The 19,465-nt window shown below is 41.4% G+C and overlaps 1 protein-coding gene across 1 annotated transcript; it reads right to left on the bottom strand.

Annotated features, from left to right (window-relative positions):
- Positions 1–10,666: 10,666 nt before the first annotated feature.
- Positions 10,667–12,820, bottom strand: olig2 (oligodendrocyte lineage transcription factor 2). Its single transcript, XM_074658061.1, has 2 exons — positions 12,688–12,820; positions 10,667–12,290 (listed from the first exon to the last, which is right to left on the bottom strand). Exon 2 carries the CDS (start codon positions 12,266–12,268, stop codon positions 11,354–11,356), a length of 915 nt encoding a protein of 304 aa, XP_074514162.1. The 5' UTR covers positions 12,269–12,290; positions 12,688–12,820; the 3' UTR covers positions 10,667–11,353.
- Positions 12,821–19,465: the final 6,645 nt, after the last annotated feature.

Below are 19,465 nucleotides of genomic sequence, written 5' to 3'. Positions count from 1 at the left end.
GACAACGATGAATATAAGTTCACGTCTAGGAAACTAAGATTTTTTTTAAAAGAAATACTCCAGATCTCTTGTGCAGCATTTTGTTAACATTTTTGCAAAATTTGGGGTCCTGAATAGAACCCTCAATATATGTATATATTTATATATACATATATATATCATACTAGTTTTTCGCAAAAGCGGCTAAATAATGCTCAAAACTCAAATTTTGGCAAGGAAAAACTGTCATGGCCATTTTCCAAGGGGTCCCTTGACCTCTCAGCTAAAGCTATGTGAATGTAAATGGGTTCTATGTCTACCCGCAACTCTCCCCTTTACATACATGCCCACTTTATGATAATCACGTGCAGTTTGGGGCAAGTCATAGTCAAGTCAGCACACTGACACACTGACAGCTGTTGTTGCCTGTTGAATATTGCATATTTATTTTATGCTAAATGCAGTACCTGTGAGGGTTTCTAGACAATATTTGTCATTGTTTCTTTTGTTGTTAATTTATTTCCAATAATTAATATTGCATAAAGTAGCATAATTGCCCACTCCCATGTTGACAAGAGTATTAAAGAAGAAACAAATCGACCGGCACTCACAGATAAAGAGTTTTTTTTTAGTTTATTCTGGGCAAACAAACGAACGCGTTTCAGCTATAAGCCGTCATCAGCGTGATCACTCGAGACTTAACGACAGTTTAAATATTTCAGGTGAGACCTGTATTAAATACTTGACAAATCTCCCTTTAAGGTACATTTTGAACAGATAAAAAATGTGCGATTAATCACGATTATTCATGCGATTTATCGTGATTAAATATTTTAATTGATTGGCAGCCCTAATTCTTTTTTTTTTACTTGTGATTTATTGCATGAGCAGAGGTTGCACCCACTGGCAGAGTTTAAAAGGTTAAAGTGATCTGTTCATGTTGGGAAACCTTCTCTCCCACTTGTTTCATGAATAGGGAACTTCATTGTGCATGACATTGTCCTGATTTCCCAAAATCTTGCCACACCAGGCTGGCAGATGGATGCTGTGGATGTAAGATGATTCTTTCAGGCGTTGATGGACACATCTGTCAGCCTATACACTCTATATCACACACACACACACACACACACACACACACACACACACACACACGAACACACACACACACACAACCCCCCTCCTCCCCTTGAGACAGCCCAGAATCTCTGCGCTACGCCTCACAACCTCCTCCTGCAGCTCATTCGCCTCCCACTGTGCTCCTGCTCCTCACAGCACATTCAAATCCCCACTAAGACCTGAGAGATCAGACTGAAGCAGCCACCACTCTCCCTTTTCTATTCAGCCTCCACTCTGATTAAACTGCAGCAGGTTTATCACAGATGTTGTCCAAACTCACGACGGGCCTCCCACCGAGGACTGTTAACTACCGAGAGTGTGATAGCAGGAGACTGACACGTTATTTTATTGATTAAATGGTTAAATAGAGACGTAAAAGTGAAAAAGAAAACAATTTTGATGTCCATCCTACTTAGTAAATCAGATGACAGCCATGTGGACTGTGGTGCTAATTTGATTTATGAAACAGGGGACCCCAGGGGAGGCAACAACTCAGAGAGCAGACATATGTTGCAGTGCAACATGATAGCAGGCTTCAGTAACTTGACAAATTGGGGTTGTAGTTATTAAAACATCTCACGGCTGCTGTGGAGGCTGAAACATTCACACTGGACCGGCTAAACCACAAACCACAAGAAAGTTATTTTCTGGCTAAACGACGTTGGACTGAAACCCTGTGGTAAGACAGAAAGTGTATGGCAAATAAAGCCCCTTTAACCACTGAACAAAAAACCCACCAACATCTGGCTTTTATCTTTAGTAGGAAAGGTTACAATCGGCATTCATTTCCGACTTGGACAAATGACTCTGCAGTACTTACAGGTATTTATTAGCACTAGTTATTATAATTTATTAACATACAAAACATACAAAGTCACCAGACTCCAGTCAGACAACAGTCATTTTACTTCGCTGATTGACGGTAAAAACACACTTCACTCAAACTTGGCAGAAACAAAATAAAACTCATCAAAACTGTCTTGGTTTGTCTTTCCACTCCGATTTGAGAGTTTGAAAGAGAGACTCAATAAGTAACAGTATAGTGAAAATGTTATGGAGGTTACTTCTTTTTATCTAACACTGCTTCCAGTGCCAGCCGGTGTGTCCGTGCAACACATTCTCACCGGCAACTCGTCAAATTCGCATGGTGTACCCCCTCTTGCGTTACTTTTGGACGGACCAGGGACAACGTGTCAATATACGCTCGTTACATGCATAGTGTCCTTTCAAAATAAACTTCAGTTTTCACAGGAAGTTAGGTTTAGGCAACACAACCACTTAGGTAGGGTTAGGAAACGGTCGTGGTTGACATTAACTTCACTGCCTAGCAACACATGTCCATCGAATAATGCCGCGGGTGGGTTTACATTGGAAGTTAGTTATACATACAGCACTGTTGCTAAAGGGCCTCTCCGTGCGTCGGTTTCTGATGCCGAGGGGCACTTACCAAACGGCGGTATTTGATGAGTTTGGAGTGAGAACGGTTTGAATTAGCGGCACGTTACATACACTACATGACCAAAAGTGTGTGTGTATGTACTAACATTACACTCATATGTCATTCCAAATTCATGGGGCATTAATCAGCTGCTATGTCAGCTTCCACTTTCAGGCTTTCTACCAGATTTTGAACCTGGCTGCAGGGATTTGCTCTCATTCAGCCACATGAGCATTAGTGAGGTCCAGCACTGATGCTGGGTGATAAGGTCTGACCCACAGTTGGTGTTCCATTCCATCCCAGTGGTGTTTGATGGGGGGTGGAGGTCAGGGTTCTGTGCAGGCCAGTCAAGTTGTTCAACACCAAAATGGGAAAACTATTTCTTTATTGGATAGCGGTGTCTTATCACTTGATCATTCTGTCATGGCAACTCTCCTCCTCCAGCAGCTCAACAGACTGAAGGATGACAGCAATGGGAACTTATTTTGTTACTTAATTTGAAGCTTATATGTTTCTCAGATTGGGGGGCAGGTGCACACACACCACACCGTATCACTCTCCTGAAAAGGCATTTAGGAGGCCCTCGTTCTGGAGTCATTCAAAGTGCTGTCCACCCATCAGGCAACTGGTCCCCGTGGCCCCCCAGCACACCCCCCTGAGACCTCTGTGTTTCTGCATTGGTTGATTCATGTTCCCAGTCCTGCACTCCTCAGATTCACTTTGATGTTTAATCCCATCCTGACTGTGTCCTCCTTCAGTCCGCCGAGCCGCTCGGCCAGTCATGAATATCCAAAGGTCTGCTTACTTGACAGGATTATCCTTCTTTTCAAAGCCACTGGGGACGATTCTTCAGCCACAAGAAACACACTCAATGGATCTTCTGCTCTCTCGCTTTGTTTCTCTCGCTTTTCCTTTACTCTCACTCCCTTCTGTCTTTGTCCCTCTGGGCTTTTTACTAAACACATTGATCCACCCGATCGAGGAGTTCATCTGCTGCTGTTCATAGATTATTGAATCGACACACAGACACACAAGCATTGTTGAGTTCTTACGTATCTAGTGTTGCGGAAATATCCAGATGAATTTGGAAATTGAATAAAGTACCTGCTCCTCCACAACTTTTTGAGTATCTTATTGTGAATAACACATCACATGGTGAAGTCGGTACGCAGAAAAGACAAAAACAATCCTTTATTGAAATGGATTCAGAATCTGATGTAACTGCCCCGTTGCAAACTTTGGTTGCGAGCAGCTGCATTGCAAATCTCACTAAAGCTGCAGGTTCATGGGTCCAGTTTGCAAATCCATAACTGGCCCATTATCAGCAATGATCTCTAACAGGTAGTTAACACTATACACGACGTTAGCCCTGATTTTCCGCTCTCTGACAGGTTTTGGAGCTCACAGACAAAAGCCCCAGATCAGAGGCAAATCGGTGTCGGCTCGCCGATCGCACATCGGCGCTCGAGCGTCATGTGTGAACTGTTCAAAGACACAAGCGGAGAGGCTCGCCGATGCATTGCAGACACATTCCAGATATCTAGCATGCTAAATATCTGGACCTGTAAAGTGACTCCGGCCACGGGCTACAGCCAATGAGAGCGCAAGACACAAGTTGAGGGGAAACCTGGAGGAGGAGGAGGGGCCACCTGTTAACAGTAGGAACTTACTGTATGTGCTGCATTTGCAACACGGTGCAAAGTTGTTGTTGCACCTAGAACAGGGGTCTGCAACCTGCGGCTCTGGAGCCACATGCGGCTCTTTAGCTCCTCTCCAGTGGCTCCCTGTGGATTTTTAAAAAAAATTGTGGAAATGAATAACTGTTTTTTGTTTACATTCTCAATTTTAATTATCATTATTGTAGGTTTATGGTACGACGGAGTATTAGGGCCACATTGAGGAAAAAAAATAAATCTGAGGTTTCGAGAATAAAGTCAGAATATTATGAAGTAGTAATTTCTCGTGTTATTTTCTTTTTTCTCGTAAAGTTATGACTTTGTTCTTGTAATATTACGACTATATTCTCATAAACTTCTGACTTTTTTCCCCGTAATATCATGATTTTATTCTCATAACATTACAACTTTTTTCTAGTAATATTATGACTTTATTCTGGAAATCTGTGATTTTTTTCCCTCAATGTGGCCCTAATACTCCGTAGTACATTGGCATTTGGGCCCTCACTGCATTAGACTTATATACTATATACTTAGACTACAAGCTGTGTTACCTTCATCACAATGCTCTAATGTTTTGCGACTCCAGACAGATTTTTTTTTGCTGCTTAAAATGGCTCTTTAGTAACAGTTGACCTAGAGGAATAAATACTAAAAAAGACATGTAGAAATGGATGAAACTGGTGGAAACAGTCTATTTTGTGAACACCACCATCAGCAATGTGTCTCACGCATGGTATCACGTCATTTACCGTGTATTTCTCGCGTGTATTTTCGTGACAAAACGTAGTTTGGAAGCCTCATCAGGGATTCCTCCCGGTGAAGGATCTTGCAGTGGGTGACCCCCTGTCGCCGGTCAGTCATGTAGTGTGAAAACCACAACGAATACAAGACAGCAAGTTGTGTAGTTTGAACAGTACTGCGATCTGATGACTTTGAAAGTCGTGTAGTGTGAACTAGGTATTAATCATTCCCAACCCAACCTGTTAATGTGAGACCTTCAGTGGCACAAGCCTCTGAGCTCTCAGCTTGGGACCCTCCTTTCCTCATTTATGCATATAAAGAGACAGTTGATGACAGCAGAGTGATGACATCATCATGCAGTTCGACTAGGAATCCCAGCAAAGGGAGTGAGAACGGTGGAAACAAAATTCCTTGACCCTTAACTTGTAAATATTACAGCGAGCGTTTGGAGCCTTTTTTGTGTTCGAGTGTGGACGGAGATATTTTGTAAAACGAAGGTCGTGTAGACAGGATGGGAAAATATCCGTTTTTAAAAATATCTGTATACGTGTAGACAGGCATTAAGACCTCGCTAGCCCCTCCCACCGCCGCCGCTGGTGTGTTAGAGTCCTTCTCAGTGCGTAATGGTGGTTTAGGATGAACAGATGAGACTGTGTTGGAGTAAACATCAGTCCCATGGGAAAGAGTGACCTCTGAGGTCTCATCTTCACCTTAGAGCTCCATCTATTCCCTTGTAAGTGTTAAATCCTGCCTTTGTCTCTGACAGCTTCTCTGTTTGTTTATCTCCTCTCTCTCATTCCCCCTTTGCTGCATCATAGACTCTGTTTCTCTTTCTGTTATTCCGCCACTTTTGATGCGTCCCACCGATCTTTAATCCTTTCAGCTAACACAACGTGATGCGCGGAGCCGAAAGGGTGTACATCTGTGCAGTGTTTTCCAGAAGGTTTAAATCCAGTTACAACAGTGTAAGACCGATGCTCCCCTTCTGTCCAAAGTTATGAATATTTAAACTGTCACAGAATCAAACCTCACACTCGCAGCATCAATGGATAAGTCAGCCTGCCACCAACGGTGGATAAGGAGCTGTTTATTCAAATCCAGTCACAGGGATGTGAAGCCCAGCTGCTATTGGCCAGAGTGTTCAGGCAGAGCTGAAAAGATGTTACTCAGTCAGTTTCTCTTTCAACTTTTAGCACCATGTTTATCTGGCTGAATAATAGGGAAACTCTTTCATGAGTGCCGTGTGATTGCATCAACTTCTTCCAAAATGTCTCCAACATAAGAAGACAAAAGGTCTCAAATATGCCATGATATTAAAGAGCCCATATTGTAAAAAGTGAGATTTTCATGTCTTTTATATCATAAAGCAGGTTTAAGTGCTTTATATATACTGTTAAACACTACAACAATATTTTGACCATTACACGGTTTTAAATGTAAACATTCTAAATGTGTCCCAGTTTATTTCCTGCTGCAGTGTATGTGAATGACATCAGCTGACAGGAAGTAAACATGGACTCAAACCATTGCCTAGCAACGCAATTTCGTTGAAATGCACTAAAACGGAGCGTTTCAGACCGAGGGTAAATACAGGAATAATCAGGCAGACAGTATGAGGAAAATAATGTGTTTTTTTAAACATTACAGCATGTAAACATGTTCTAGTAGAAACACAAAATACAAGTATGAACCTGATAATGAGCATGATATGGGACCTTTAAAGAAGAATGGGAATAAGAAGAAATTTGATAAATTAATGCAAACACATAACAACAGTCTTGTCAGAGTGGGAATGGATGGTGGGTAAAGTGCAGGACTTTGACACCAAAGATTGGGTTTCACATCCTGCATCTGACTTGTGGTCAGCGTTTAGGCCATGAAAGACTTTGCTCACAGTAAAGTAAAATATTATAGTTTTGATTGAATATCATAAACGTACCCCTCAAGATTATTTTTGAATATTTTACCAAGACATAAAATGTCAGGATAGGTGTGAGTTTTGCACTCAAATTTGCATCCGCTCGTGTCTTTGCGTTGACTTTAAATGCAATCGCACCACCTAAAAAAATTGCTTGCTGGAGCACTGAAGCATGTTCCGGAGGCTTGTGGTGGAACATCGTCTGACTGAGACACTTTGTTCTTTCTTTAATCTATCACCCATCTGTAGCTGAATGGTGTCTGTTGTGTAATCACGACTCCCTGACCGGCAAAGCTTGGAGTTTGCTGTTACATATCTTGAGTTATTAAGAATGGAACGCCCCCCGAAGACACCCGATGTAAAGCAACATGTTCTAAGACAAATGATCCTTAATCCATCTTAAGCCTTTATGTGCCATCAAAAAGTTAATTCTCAAAACAGATTGTTTTGTGTCAGCCCTCACTCGGTTCGATCCCAGGCTCCTCCAGTCCACATGTCGAAGTGTCGATATACTGATCCCCACATTGCTCCTGAAGGCTGTACTTGTAAATGAGTATTTAGATCAGATCCTGATGGGCAGCCTCTGCCATCAGTGTATGAATGTGTGTGTGTGAATGGGTGAAGTCTGACAAGTGTAAAGCGCTTTGAGTGGTCGGAAGACTAGAAAGGCGCAATATAAATGCAAGTTAATTTACCATAAGTGAAAAACAGTATTCGACCACAGCCACTTGGTGCCTTCAAATGGGGTGGTGTTTACTGTGTTCACGAGAAGAGTCCATATGAACGCCCCCCTCTTGTGGTATTCATGACCTCGTAGGTGGAAAGTTTCTGAAAGTTCCGAGTTCACGAGTTGTGTGGTGCTTGTTGACGTTGTCAGAAATGGCGGAGGCCTTGGAAGTTCATTTTTCGCTGTATAATAAGTTAATATATTGTAATTTTAGTCGTATGTTGTTTTTCTTCCTCATTTTATAATATGTCTGAGGAAAATGTTGATATTTTCAACAGCCTCATTGTTTTCCTCTGTCATTATGTCTTTGCATTTCCTGTATTATGTTACCCACTTGCTAGCTTGCTAAATTGTTAGCCTCTATGGCTTCTAGACGCCGACAGTAACGTTAATATTGCCGTTGCTTAGCAGCTGTGATCTCACGACTTAACCACTTGAACGCAAAGCGTATCGTGTACACGACTTCCCGTGTAGTAAACAAGAGCTCACAAGTTTCATTTGAAAACACCAACTGTCTTCAATTACTGGGACACTTGAATAAAAGAAAGCCATCGTTAATGTTAATATTAATATTAATGTTACACCTTTGTGCTGTGAAAAAGGCCCATGGACGCCAATGACCTGGATGATCAGTGTCCTTAAGTAAAGTCCTGAGAGAGTCCACTCACACAGGTGTTTTCACTTCTTCTGCCTGATTACACCTCTCCTCAGGATTGTGTGGGTGTGTTCAGACTGTGGCCTCTAAACTCTCCTGGCAACTTTGCTGCACTATTTTGTATGATTTGTATTAGCACATGGGAACAAAACACTTCTTCAGATGCACAAAAATTATCAATTTATTGCATATTGACGTCATTGAGATAAGCACAAACCTTTTCACTTTGCTTCAACCTGAGTGGAGGAATAATCAAATGATATGAAAACAACCGAGTGAGTTTGCAGAGCATTGTGGACGTTCAAAAAAATATATATATATATATTTATTAAGGCTGTCAACGCTAACGCGATAATAACGCATTCAGATAAAATAACGTCATTAACGCCACTAATTTTTTTAACAAATCAATGCAATTGATGAAATCCATCCGTTCATCCATGTCATACTAGCTTGTCGTCAAGGAGGCTAAATAACGCTCCAAACTTACATTAATGTTGGCGAGGAAAAACTGGCATGTCCATTTTCAAAGGGGTCCCTTGACCTCTGACCTCCAGATATGTGAATGAAAATGGGATCTATGGGTACCCACGAGTCTCCCCTTTACAGACATGCCCACTTTATGATAATCACATGCAGTTTGGGGCAGGTTATAGTCAAATCTCCCTTTAAGCTACATTTTGAACAAATACAATTGTTTTTCATTAATTTGCTATTAATTGCAATTACATATTTTTGATATATCGATGATTGCCAGCCTTAATATACAGTATATATATATCTATATATAGAGATATAGATATCTCTATATATATAAACTCAACAGTATTTTTGATAGTATTTCAGTCACCTTTAGAACAAATGAACAATAGTGATAGCTGAAATTTACTCATTTTGTGGTTGGTGTGTCACCATAATATGGATCCATCTGACTCTGCAGGGGAGGAAGAAGTCAGAGAGGATTTGCTGTTTAATGTGCTGCTGAAATGGATGCTGTGATGATGTAGTTGTATATAGTAAAATACATAATTGTCACTGAAAGCTTGGCATAACATTTAAAGTAGCCTATATAAAGCATGAGTTTATAAATTCAAATGCACTCTCAGATATTTGTTTCCACCTGCTGAGACTTCTTTTTAAAGACTGATTGTCTCATATAGCTTACCTGTAAATAAACTGTATTTTTTGCCGTATTGCACCGAATGACCTCTTCCTCTCTGAAACGTCCTACAGAACGATGAAGGACTTTGAATAATTCAAATTCCAGTAATGAGACGAATAAACAAATGCGTGCATGAATATTCAGAGAGTTGGTTCGTATATCGTTCCAGCTTCAAAGGCCTTTGGAAAACATTGCAACAGCATGCACAATCTGCTATGCAGCTGCTGTCCTTCTCCTAAAGTCTACTCATCAACCGGCTTCATGTGCTTCTCGGCTCTTTACGCGCTCATTTTTGCAGACGCTGACGATTCCAAATGCAGTTTTTCCCCTCTCTTGTGTTTCCCTCTCATCATTCAGGTTAGACAATCAATATCTGTAATATATCAATTCTTTTAGCCCATTACAACATTCTGCAGTTGGACGTACAGCTGCCTCAGTCATCACTGTTTGGTTTGCATTTGACATGAAGCTGATTAAAGTCACCTTGTGCGCAACTGACTTTTTAGGTGTGATCATCCAGCAGCAGAGACGAGGTCAGAACAAGTTTGTGTCATGAAGGAACACACGTTAATATAACAAGATATATAAAGATTGTATAAAACAGCTTTATTTTATCCATTAAATCAAAGTAAAATGTTAATTTTCCAACTCAATTATTGTTTTTTATTAAATAAATTCCTGTTTTTATTAGATGGACTTCGTGAATTTATGTAGGACTGATAATTAGATTCAAAGTAATTGTAAAGTCAAATGAACTAAACTGTGAATTTATGTAGGACTAATAATTAGATTCAAAGTAATTGTAAAGTCAAATGAAGTAAACTGTTTTCTTTATTTCTGACTCTGCACACAGATTTTCCATGAAGTCAATTTTATTTATAAGGCTCACAATGGCCTCACTTATTTAAGAATCCTGAAATAAATCTATGTAATATTTTATTTTAATGAATGATGAGGCCACTGATCTTTAAAATGAAAAAAGAGATGGTCCTTTCTACATGCCATTGCTAAACTGTTCTTCTATGGTCAATTTATTTAATAATATTTAATAATTAATTGATTATTTTAATTATACAAAATATAATAATAATAATATGTTGAGTGCTTCAAAATTATAATAATTGTGATATAATAAATTTCAGGTGAAATTGTGAATTTGTCAATCGTCCTTCTCTTGTGTAAACTACACAAACATTACACAAATAAGTAAATAAACAACAACAAAACATCACCAAAGAATTTTTTTCTTTTTCAATTAATCGTCTTTATTTTACATTTCAAACTTCCAACATAAATCAGAAAGTCATCTGAAATTCCCGTCCAAAATAAGTAAATAAATATTTCATTTTTTTATTAAAAAAATAAACAAGTAGTCATTGTTTGCGTCGGACAGAGAATGACAGTCTACTGGGGGGAGAGAGAGAGAGAGAGAGAGAGAGAAAATAAGGAGAGAAGCAGTTGAATAAGACGGAGAGAATAAAGCAGGTGCAACAGGTTGAAGGGTTGGGGGGGGGGAGTCTTATCCAACACATTAACGAGACTCTAATATATGAATAATCCATCTACATATTTACACTCTATATATCTGTGGTTTTGATTTGTGACCTTTCCCCCCATTGCAGGCCCACAGAAAGGATTCAATTAAGTAATTGTACACACACACACAGATGTCTGGGGCCGTCAAATGTTTCCAGTAAAGTTGTGCTTTAAGAGACACCTGTTATACAACTGAGGTTAATAACCATAAAACACTAAGTTAGTTGCAAAAAAAAAAAAACAGAGTCCCAGTGAGGGAAAACCAATGTTCTTTATACTGGAGCCGTCGACTCAACGGATTCAGCAACACAGATAAATAAAACAGAGTAATAATGGTGAGGAGAGAGTCTGTAACAACAAGTTACCCCCAAAGAGTTCGTCTCCGTTCAGTTTTTGGAGTCATTTTTCGCTGGTGAGCCTCGGCATGGTGACGGCGCTCATGCTGGTGACATGCGGAGGCGGGACCGTGCACATGCTGCACGGACACGGCATCCCGCCGCCGCCGACGGCCCAGTGCTGGAAGCTGCTGCCAAGCGGACCGGCTCCGGAACCGGCACCGGGCGCTTTGAGGAGTCCGTGATGGTGATGATGCGGTCTAACTGAGGTGACCGCGGAGATGCCCGGAGCGGACAGAGACGCGGTGGAGACGGAGACGGCCGGCGGGAGCAGCGGGTGGTGCACCGCTGGGTGTCCCGGGTGCGGGTGCGCCGGGTGCGCGGCGTGGGAGACCGGCACTGGCCCCGCGTGAGTCATGGTCCCGCAGGCCGCCGGGTGGAAGCCGCCGTGTCCGTGGTGTCCTCCGCTGCCGTAGATCTCACTCACCAGCCGCTTCATCTCCTCCAGAGAGTTGCTCAGCATCAGGATGTAGTTTCTCGCGAGCAGCAACGTCGCTATCTTGGACAGTTTGCGCACCGACGGTCCGTGCGCGTAGGGCATGACCTCGCGCAGCCCGTCCATGGCCACGTTCAGGTCGTGCATCCTCTTCCTCTCGCGGGAGTTGATCTTGAGGCGGATGGTCTGCAGCTCGTTCTCTGACAGCAGCTTGCGGTCCTTCTTGGACAGCCGGAGGGCGAGGGACTCCTCGTCCTCTGCGGAGAGACCCGAGAGACCGGAGAGACCGGAGAGACCGGAGAGACCAGAGAGACCGGAGAGGCCTCGCAGGCCCGGGATGTCGGACAGGTCGCTCTGCGTGGACGACACGGTACCGGAGAAACCCTGCACGGACTTCTTGAGGGTGGCCAAGTGATGAGCGAAGAGGTCGTCCACTTCTGGAGAGGAGGGTCTGCTGGACACGCGGCTCGTATCTGAGTCCATGGTCCTGGTCCAGCACGGGGATCTGATCAGAGAGAGAGAGAAAACAAGTTAATTTACTGAACCCTTAAAATCCACACATCATGCCACCAGCGCAAAAAAATAATATCAACTTTTTTGGTGATAACAAGTTATTGCTATTTGATCCGTTTAATTAATAATTAAAAGTATGATCCATGTAAACAAAATCTGATTAACTGGAAGCCTTAATTCATTGCAAATTTGCTTTAGTTTTTTTTATCTCTATATTGATAATTGATCATCAGATAAAGGAATAAGATCAGTGAGTGTCCGACACTATTTCTACTCGCCTCTGGCTCAGCAGAAATAAAGCAGAGCAGCCTCATAATTTATATATATATGTAGACCCTAGACACTGATTATCCATCAGAATATCTGTAAACAAATAATCGAACACCTACCGAGAGTGTTTCCAAGCGCGATGGTGAGAAAAACCTTAAACGTCAAATCCACTTGTTACTCCAAATCGCATCTGACAGCCCATTTGGCACGCCTGCGTGCGACCGCGGGCTTTTATAGCGAGCTGCAGCTCACGAGAGGCCGGGTCACCAGGACAACGCCGGCTCTGCTCCGGCGGCCTCCCGGAGACCAATCAGATCCTAGGAGGGGGTGGGGGGGTCCTCCAGCCTCCTGATGTCATTATACCAACACACAGCATTAAGTGAAATCAGACACAGACACACTCCTCCTACATATGGCCCCGGCTGGTGAAAACGTTGGCCCGCGTGTGGACGGATTTTATTATAATAACACAGATAATAAGCCATATTTTTTGTGCCTCTTACAAGTGAATAGTAATCTGTCTGTATTATTCAGTATCAGTTAAACAGTTATAAAATAAATCAGACCTCTTTTTAATAATTGACATAATTAATTTGTTTTATGCCGAAACAACTTTTGTTTAAAAAAATAAATAAATAAATGTCTGTTTTTCTTTATTTATCATCATATGTTTTTTATTATTTATTTTGATCGAAATTTCGTTCCTCGTCTCTTATTTTATTTATTATTATTATGTTTCTTCTTCCTAACTGTAGCCTACCGGACCATAAAATCACCTTCAAATGAGCAGCATTAACGGGTCGAAGCCTTAATAAGCAGCGCAATATGTTTCCTGCTCTTGGTTTTGCTGTGTTTTCCGTTTTTACCCGCTGTCGACCAGCAGCTGCCGTTAAAGTGCATCTTTAAACGTTAATTAATGAAGTGTGCAAAATTGTTTCTAACGGTTATGATCCGTAACGTTTCAATTAGTCCTCCAGTGAGCGATAGCGGTGTGGCGGTGCGGCCTGCTGCTGGCTGCTGGATGCTGGATGCTGTAGCTGCTGGTCGGCCTCTGGCAGACAGAAGGGCCCAAACCGGTGACTCGCTCTCAGGATGTAACTCAAAGTGACAGCAGCTTTGTCCCCAAATATGAGCTGGATTGTGCAGTCAGACGCAATCAGCGCTAATTGCCTCTACAAGTTGATTTGTTTTCACAAGAACTGGGCTCGGAATCTCCTCTCTGTATCTGAATATTGATCAAAATAAATACATGTATAACGTTAAGTTATTCTACAGACTCAGCTTTATGTCTATTGGATGGATTTAATGTTTAATGTGGTTTAGTTCTTTTGAAAAATATTGGAAACCTTTTTTATTATTATTATTATTATAAAAAAATGAATTTACTTAATTTATTTTTATTTATTTATTTTTATTTTGTATGTACATGTGTGTATTTTATGTGTTCTATGTTTCACTAATTTTGGTGTCACCGCTATTTTAAGTCTTGTTTTAACTGTTGCCATTAGTGTCATATTAGATATTTCCTTTATTTGTCTTACTGTTGTTGGGGGTGGGAGGGAAAAATGGATGAAAAAAAATAGAAGACTACTCATTTGTTCTGTGATTAATATGCCTAGCAATGTTCTTCCAATTAAAAAAAATAATATTATTTAGAATAATTGACGTTTCTTATCAGAAAATGTCTCATTTGCTGTTGCACATTTTATTAAGGACATTTAAAAATTTAATTTTTTAAAAATAAATCCCCAAAAATATTTTTTTATTTAAAAAAATATATATTTTTAAATTATACATATATATATAGTTCAATTTTAAATGTTCTTAATCTATCTATCTATCTATCTATCTATCTATCTATCTATCTATCTATCTATCTATCCATCTATCTCGTACAGTAACATAGCCTACATTGCGCCAATCAGACATGAATATTTTTCCGTGACCGTAACCGTCAGTCAGGTGTCACATCGGTCCGCCAATGATGTCACACAATCAAGGTCGTTAACGCACACACACACACACACACACTGCCCCTCTTTTTGTCTCATCGTTATATCTGCTCGCGCTCCCGTGTTTACTCCCGTTAAATAAGATTATGGTAATGAAGGCGGTTAAAGTGGCATTTTAAATCAGGAGGTTTGTATCTGTGCCACCTCTTGCTTCATTAGACATTCCCACACTCTCTCACTGTTGCACCGGATTCACAATGAGACACACAGACTGCAGGCTGGCTCTCCTCTTCAGCTGGGCTCCTTTCACCTCCTGTGCATCATTATTTAATAAGTCTAGTCGTAGCCTATATAGCCTACAATTAGATGGTCAAATTATCAGGAATCATGGAGGCTATGTTAGCCTGAACCCTCACAGGGTGTTTCAGAAATACAGACTAGTAATTAAACTCCTATAATCTTAAACCACTGATTTAAAAAAAAAAAAAAAGAGTTTCTCAACCTTTTATGATAAGATTGACATGCTCTTAAAAGATTTTATTATAGCTAAAAACTGTTATTATGAACATATCAAATTAATATAAGTGTATTATCATGTTTAGAAATATGCTGTGAGCCAAAAAAATCAAAGGGTGAATTTTCTAAAATTTCCTAAAAACTGTCATATTTCATGTAATTCCAATAAAAAATATTAAAATATGTTGTGAGCCCACATAGAAACTATAACTATGATTTATGCAGAACTACTTTTACTCATTGTATGACTGTAACAAACTGATTTTTTTTGGTAGTCTACCAAAACAAAAAACCAAAGGGTGAATTTCCTCAAATCTCCTAAAACTGTAATATTTAATGTAATTCCAATAAAATATGAATAAAATATGCCACAAGCCCATGTAGGGGGGTCCCAAACCAAGGTTGAGAAACTCTTGGTTATGAAATTAACCATTATTTATGCAGAACTACTTTCATCTTAATGTAACACACAGTGAGTTATTGGTACCAAAGGGTGAATTTCCTCAAATTTCCTGAAAACTGTAATACTTCACTTAATTCCAAAATAAATATGGATCAAATATGCTGTGAGCCGAAATAGGGGGTCCCAAACCAAGGTTGAGAAACTCAAGGTTATGAAATTAACCATGATTTATGCAGAACTACTTTTATTCATTGCATTACTGTAACACACAGTGATTTTTTAGTAGGCTATACCAAAGTGTGAATTTCCTGAAAACTGTGATATTTCATGTATTTCAAAAATTCAAAGCAGAGCTGTCGGTGGACCACTGATGATAAAGTTACCACCCAATTGAGATGAATGGATTTGTGCACTTTTTTTTCTTACAAAAACTGATGTGAATCTGAGTAGACCCCCCCCTCCATTCTGCAGCATGATATCATATGAACCCGTGTGTGATTATGAATGAATGACACCATGAGCATTGATGTGCTGCTTTAAGAGCCTCCACTCTTCTGGTTTCAGGCTTTCCACCAGATTCTGAAACCTGGCTGCAGGGAATTTCTCCCCATTCAGCCACAAGAGCATTAGTGAGGTCAACCACTGAAGTTGGGTGATGAGGTCTGGCTCTCGGTCGGCGTTCCGGTTCACCCCGAAGCTGTTGGATGGCGTTGAGGTCAGAGGCCTTGTGCAGGCCAGTCCAAGTTCTTCCACGCCAAGCTGGGAGAACCTTTTCTTTCTGGACCTGCACGAACGCATTGTCATGTTGAAACCGGAGAGAGCCAAACACAAACTGTTGCAAGCACTATTGTTGAAAATATAATTGTTTGCTTTAGTATTAATGTTTGATTGGAGCAAAGGAGCTGAAACTAAAATGGGGAAAAAAAACAGTCCTAAACCAAAAGTATGTGAACAGGCCGAGTGTTTATAACGTTTCCTATTCCCCTCCAACGTTGACTCTCCTCACCACCACCTTCTTTCGCTCTCTTTCTCTCCCTCTGTCCATCAGTCTGGGTGGCGGTAGGCCCGGTGCCGTGGTGAATACCAATAGTGAGGAGGAGCATATGTGAGCCATACTTAATCCTGCTAATCTGCCTTCAAAATAAAAAAAAGAAAGGGAACAAAAAAAAAGAAGCAGAAAAGAGAGGAGGGTGGAAAAAACACGAGAGAGAAGGTTTCTCTTTCTGTCTGGGGAGCTGACCGGCCGAGGCCAAATGAAGTGAAAGACATGAATAACGTCCTGGCTCTCCCCCCTCCATCCCTTTCTCTGCCAAATCTTGGAACGAAATGAAGCAAAATTCTCGCTTTTGTTGAAATCTATGTAGTGAGGAACGTGAGATGCCGCCTGCCACCGCTGCTGCTGTTACTGTGTGTGTTTGTGTAATGTTGTCCCCCTGGCTAGACTCACTTGCGGCACTCCTGCACAAGCGATTTACTGTACGTTTTAATGGCAAAGTTAAGTGCCAGTACAGGAAGTGCAGATCTGAACGTTCTCTGTGTGATCCTTTGCAGAAAAACACATTTGTGTTCCCCCCAAAACATATTTTGCAAATGCAAACTAGCTGAACAAGCGTATCATTTGTGGAAGATACTGTTTGTGTTTTCTTAAGGCACAATGTCTGCATGCTTTTTTTTTTGTTAATGGGATAGGTGGGGGTTTTAGTGGGGTTGTATGAGATACTTATCCACAGTCGGTGTATTACTTACAGTAGATGACGGTCGGTGTGCCCCCAACTTGGAGCAACAGACAGGAGCACCGACACCAGAGCGAAGCAATACAGTGCTGTAGACGGGGACAGCAGGAAAACGTATTTTAGCCATCTAAAAGAAAGGCTCACCTATATATCCGTTTAACTGTACGCTTTATTTATCCTATTTTTGTCGCTTAACTTTGCCGTCAGACAGCCCTTCCCTTCTCCTTTCCGAAAGGGGAACTAAACTGAAAGTGAAACTTATCTATGCTCTCTCCAAAGCCAGCAGACTCAGATGACAAATACAGTATAGATACGTTCAGTTCGCCGTTGGAAAATATTCTAAACATAGTGTTCATTTAAACGGATATCATTTTTTTAGGTGAACCTTTTCAGCCTGGTAGTTTGCTCCGGTGCTCCTGTCTGTTTCTCGATGTTGGGGGCACGTTGACCGTCATCTACTTAAAAAAAATCAAACTATTCCTTTAAGTCGACAAACTCGACTTAAATAACTAGATAACTCAGGTGCCTCGGGTTTCACACCTCGAACTGCAACAAGGTTAATTATGAAACTTTCTATTATGATTTTTTGATCCAAGGAGGTTTTATATTTGTAAAACTTTCCTCAAGCCGAGAAAATCGATTTAAACATCTGCTACGTCATCCCAATGTAAAGTCTATGGGGCAAGCGGGAGAAACACTACTGCCTATATTCAGTGGGCCACGTACCCCCAGAAGGGGGCTGGAGCCACGGTATCGAGGTCACCCCTACCCGAACCAATCGCGAGCCGAGCACGGCCGCAGCTTGTCAGCGAGAGACACTCACAGCTGCCAATCATGATGTCTCACACCCTTTTTTATAGCATCAAATAACTCATTAAAACCAAACTCATCAGAAAAAATGAACACTTGAACATATGTCAGTGTGATAAGAACTACCTAAAATAAACAGAAACCATCTTTGGGAAAAATGTATCTGATGTGTACTTTGACTTTTTAGTTTGGCCCATCCGCTAACACGGAGGAGGCGGGCTTTATGACCTGTACCGCAGCCGGCCACCAGGGGGCGATTGAGATATTTTGGCTTCACTTTTGAGGAGCTGTCATGTCGTCCATATCTATATACATTTTATGGTCTGTGCCACATTTCATAGGCATCCATCCAATAGTTGTTGAGATAATTCCGCCGGACTGACCGACAGACAGTCCGGTGGCTAAAATACATCTTAAAATGTCCTTTAGACATAAAATCACTCTTAAAAAAAGACATTTACAAACAGATACAGCTCTACCTAACCTGACATCATCAGGGAAGTTCTTCCAAAGTCTCTCACTGCAATAGTATGATCAACCTGGTGACTAATCAGCAGATCTGTACAGGTGCAATAGGGGTGAAGAGGTCACTCAGTAAAGGCAGGCGCTGACCATCAAACACATGATGAACCATGTGGATCCTGGCTAACAGAGGGAGTCTTCAGGCCTCTGTGTCTCAGGGGCTGGACAGTGTTAGGTTATGCTGGCTGGGGGCTTTATCTCTACAACAGCTATTAGGAGGTAATTAAGTCCTAACACTGCAGAGCCTCCCATGGTTACTATAACATAACTGCAAATGGGAAGCTTACAAGCTCCTTTAGACGGCATGACAAATTGAATGGAACTCATTGGGCTTCGGCTATTATTCCAGCGGCCCCATCTGGCTGGGAAAAGATAAAGGGGATTTGCTGGAGGTTGTGAGGGGTTGAGCCTCCATGCTCGGTGTGTGTGTGTGAGGGATAAGGAACGAGAGTGTGGGGTGGGGTGGGGGGATCCCGGTCCAAGAGGAGGGAGTGTTTTGAGGGTTCCAGGGGGATTTTTTTTTTCTTCTCCTCTTTGGTCTGAGCTTCAATTCAACAGGCAGCCTGAGATTTGCTTTGGCCAAATGTTACAAATGTTTCGACAACCTGGTCTCTGATCCTCGGGGGTCACCCAGGAGGGCACGGGGGGTACAACGGCTTTACGCCCAGAGATTTAACAAAGCAGCATGGGGATGAATATATTCACACTTGTATTCACTCCCCGGGCCTCCAGATGCTTGTTTTAGGGAGACGACGGAGGACTAGACTGAGCCGCACACCGCCCCAAAAGCAGGCCAGCTGGCAGTTTGTGTCTATAGTACGTCCGTGACCAAACTTGTACGGACAAAAACAGTGTCACGTTCACTGGAGTGATGCTCGTCAGGGGGAAAGATGGGGAAATTATTTCAAGACAGTTGAAAGTTTTTTTTAAAGATGTTTAGAAATTATAATTATTCAGACTG

Source organism: Sebastes fasciatus, chromosome 14, assembly GCF_043250625.1.
Source record: "Sebastes fasciatus isolate fSebFas1 chromosome 14, fSebFas1.pri, whole genome shotgun sequence".
Lineage (NCBI taxonomy): Eukaryota > Metazoa > Chordata > Actinopteri > Perciformes > Sebastidae > Sebastes > Sebastes fasciatus.
Note: the sequence above shows the minus strand (reverse complement) of the source record. Positions and strands in the feature narration are given on the sequence as shown.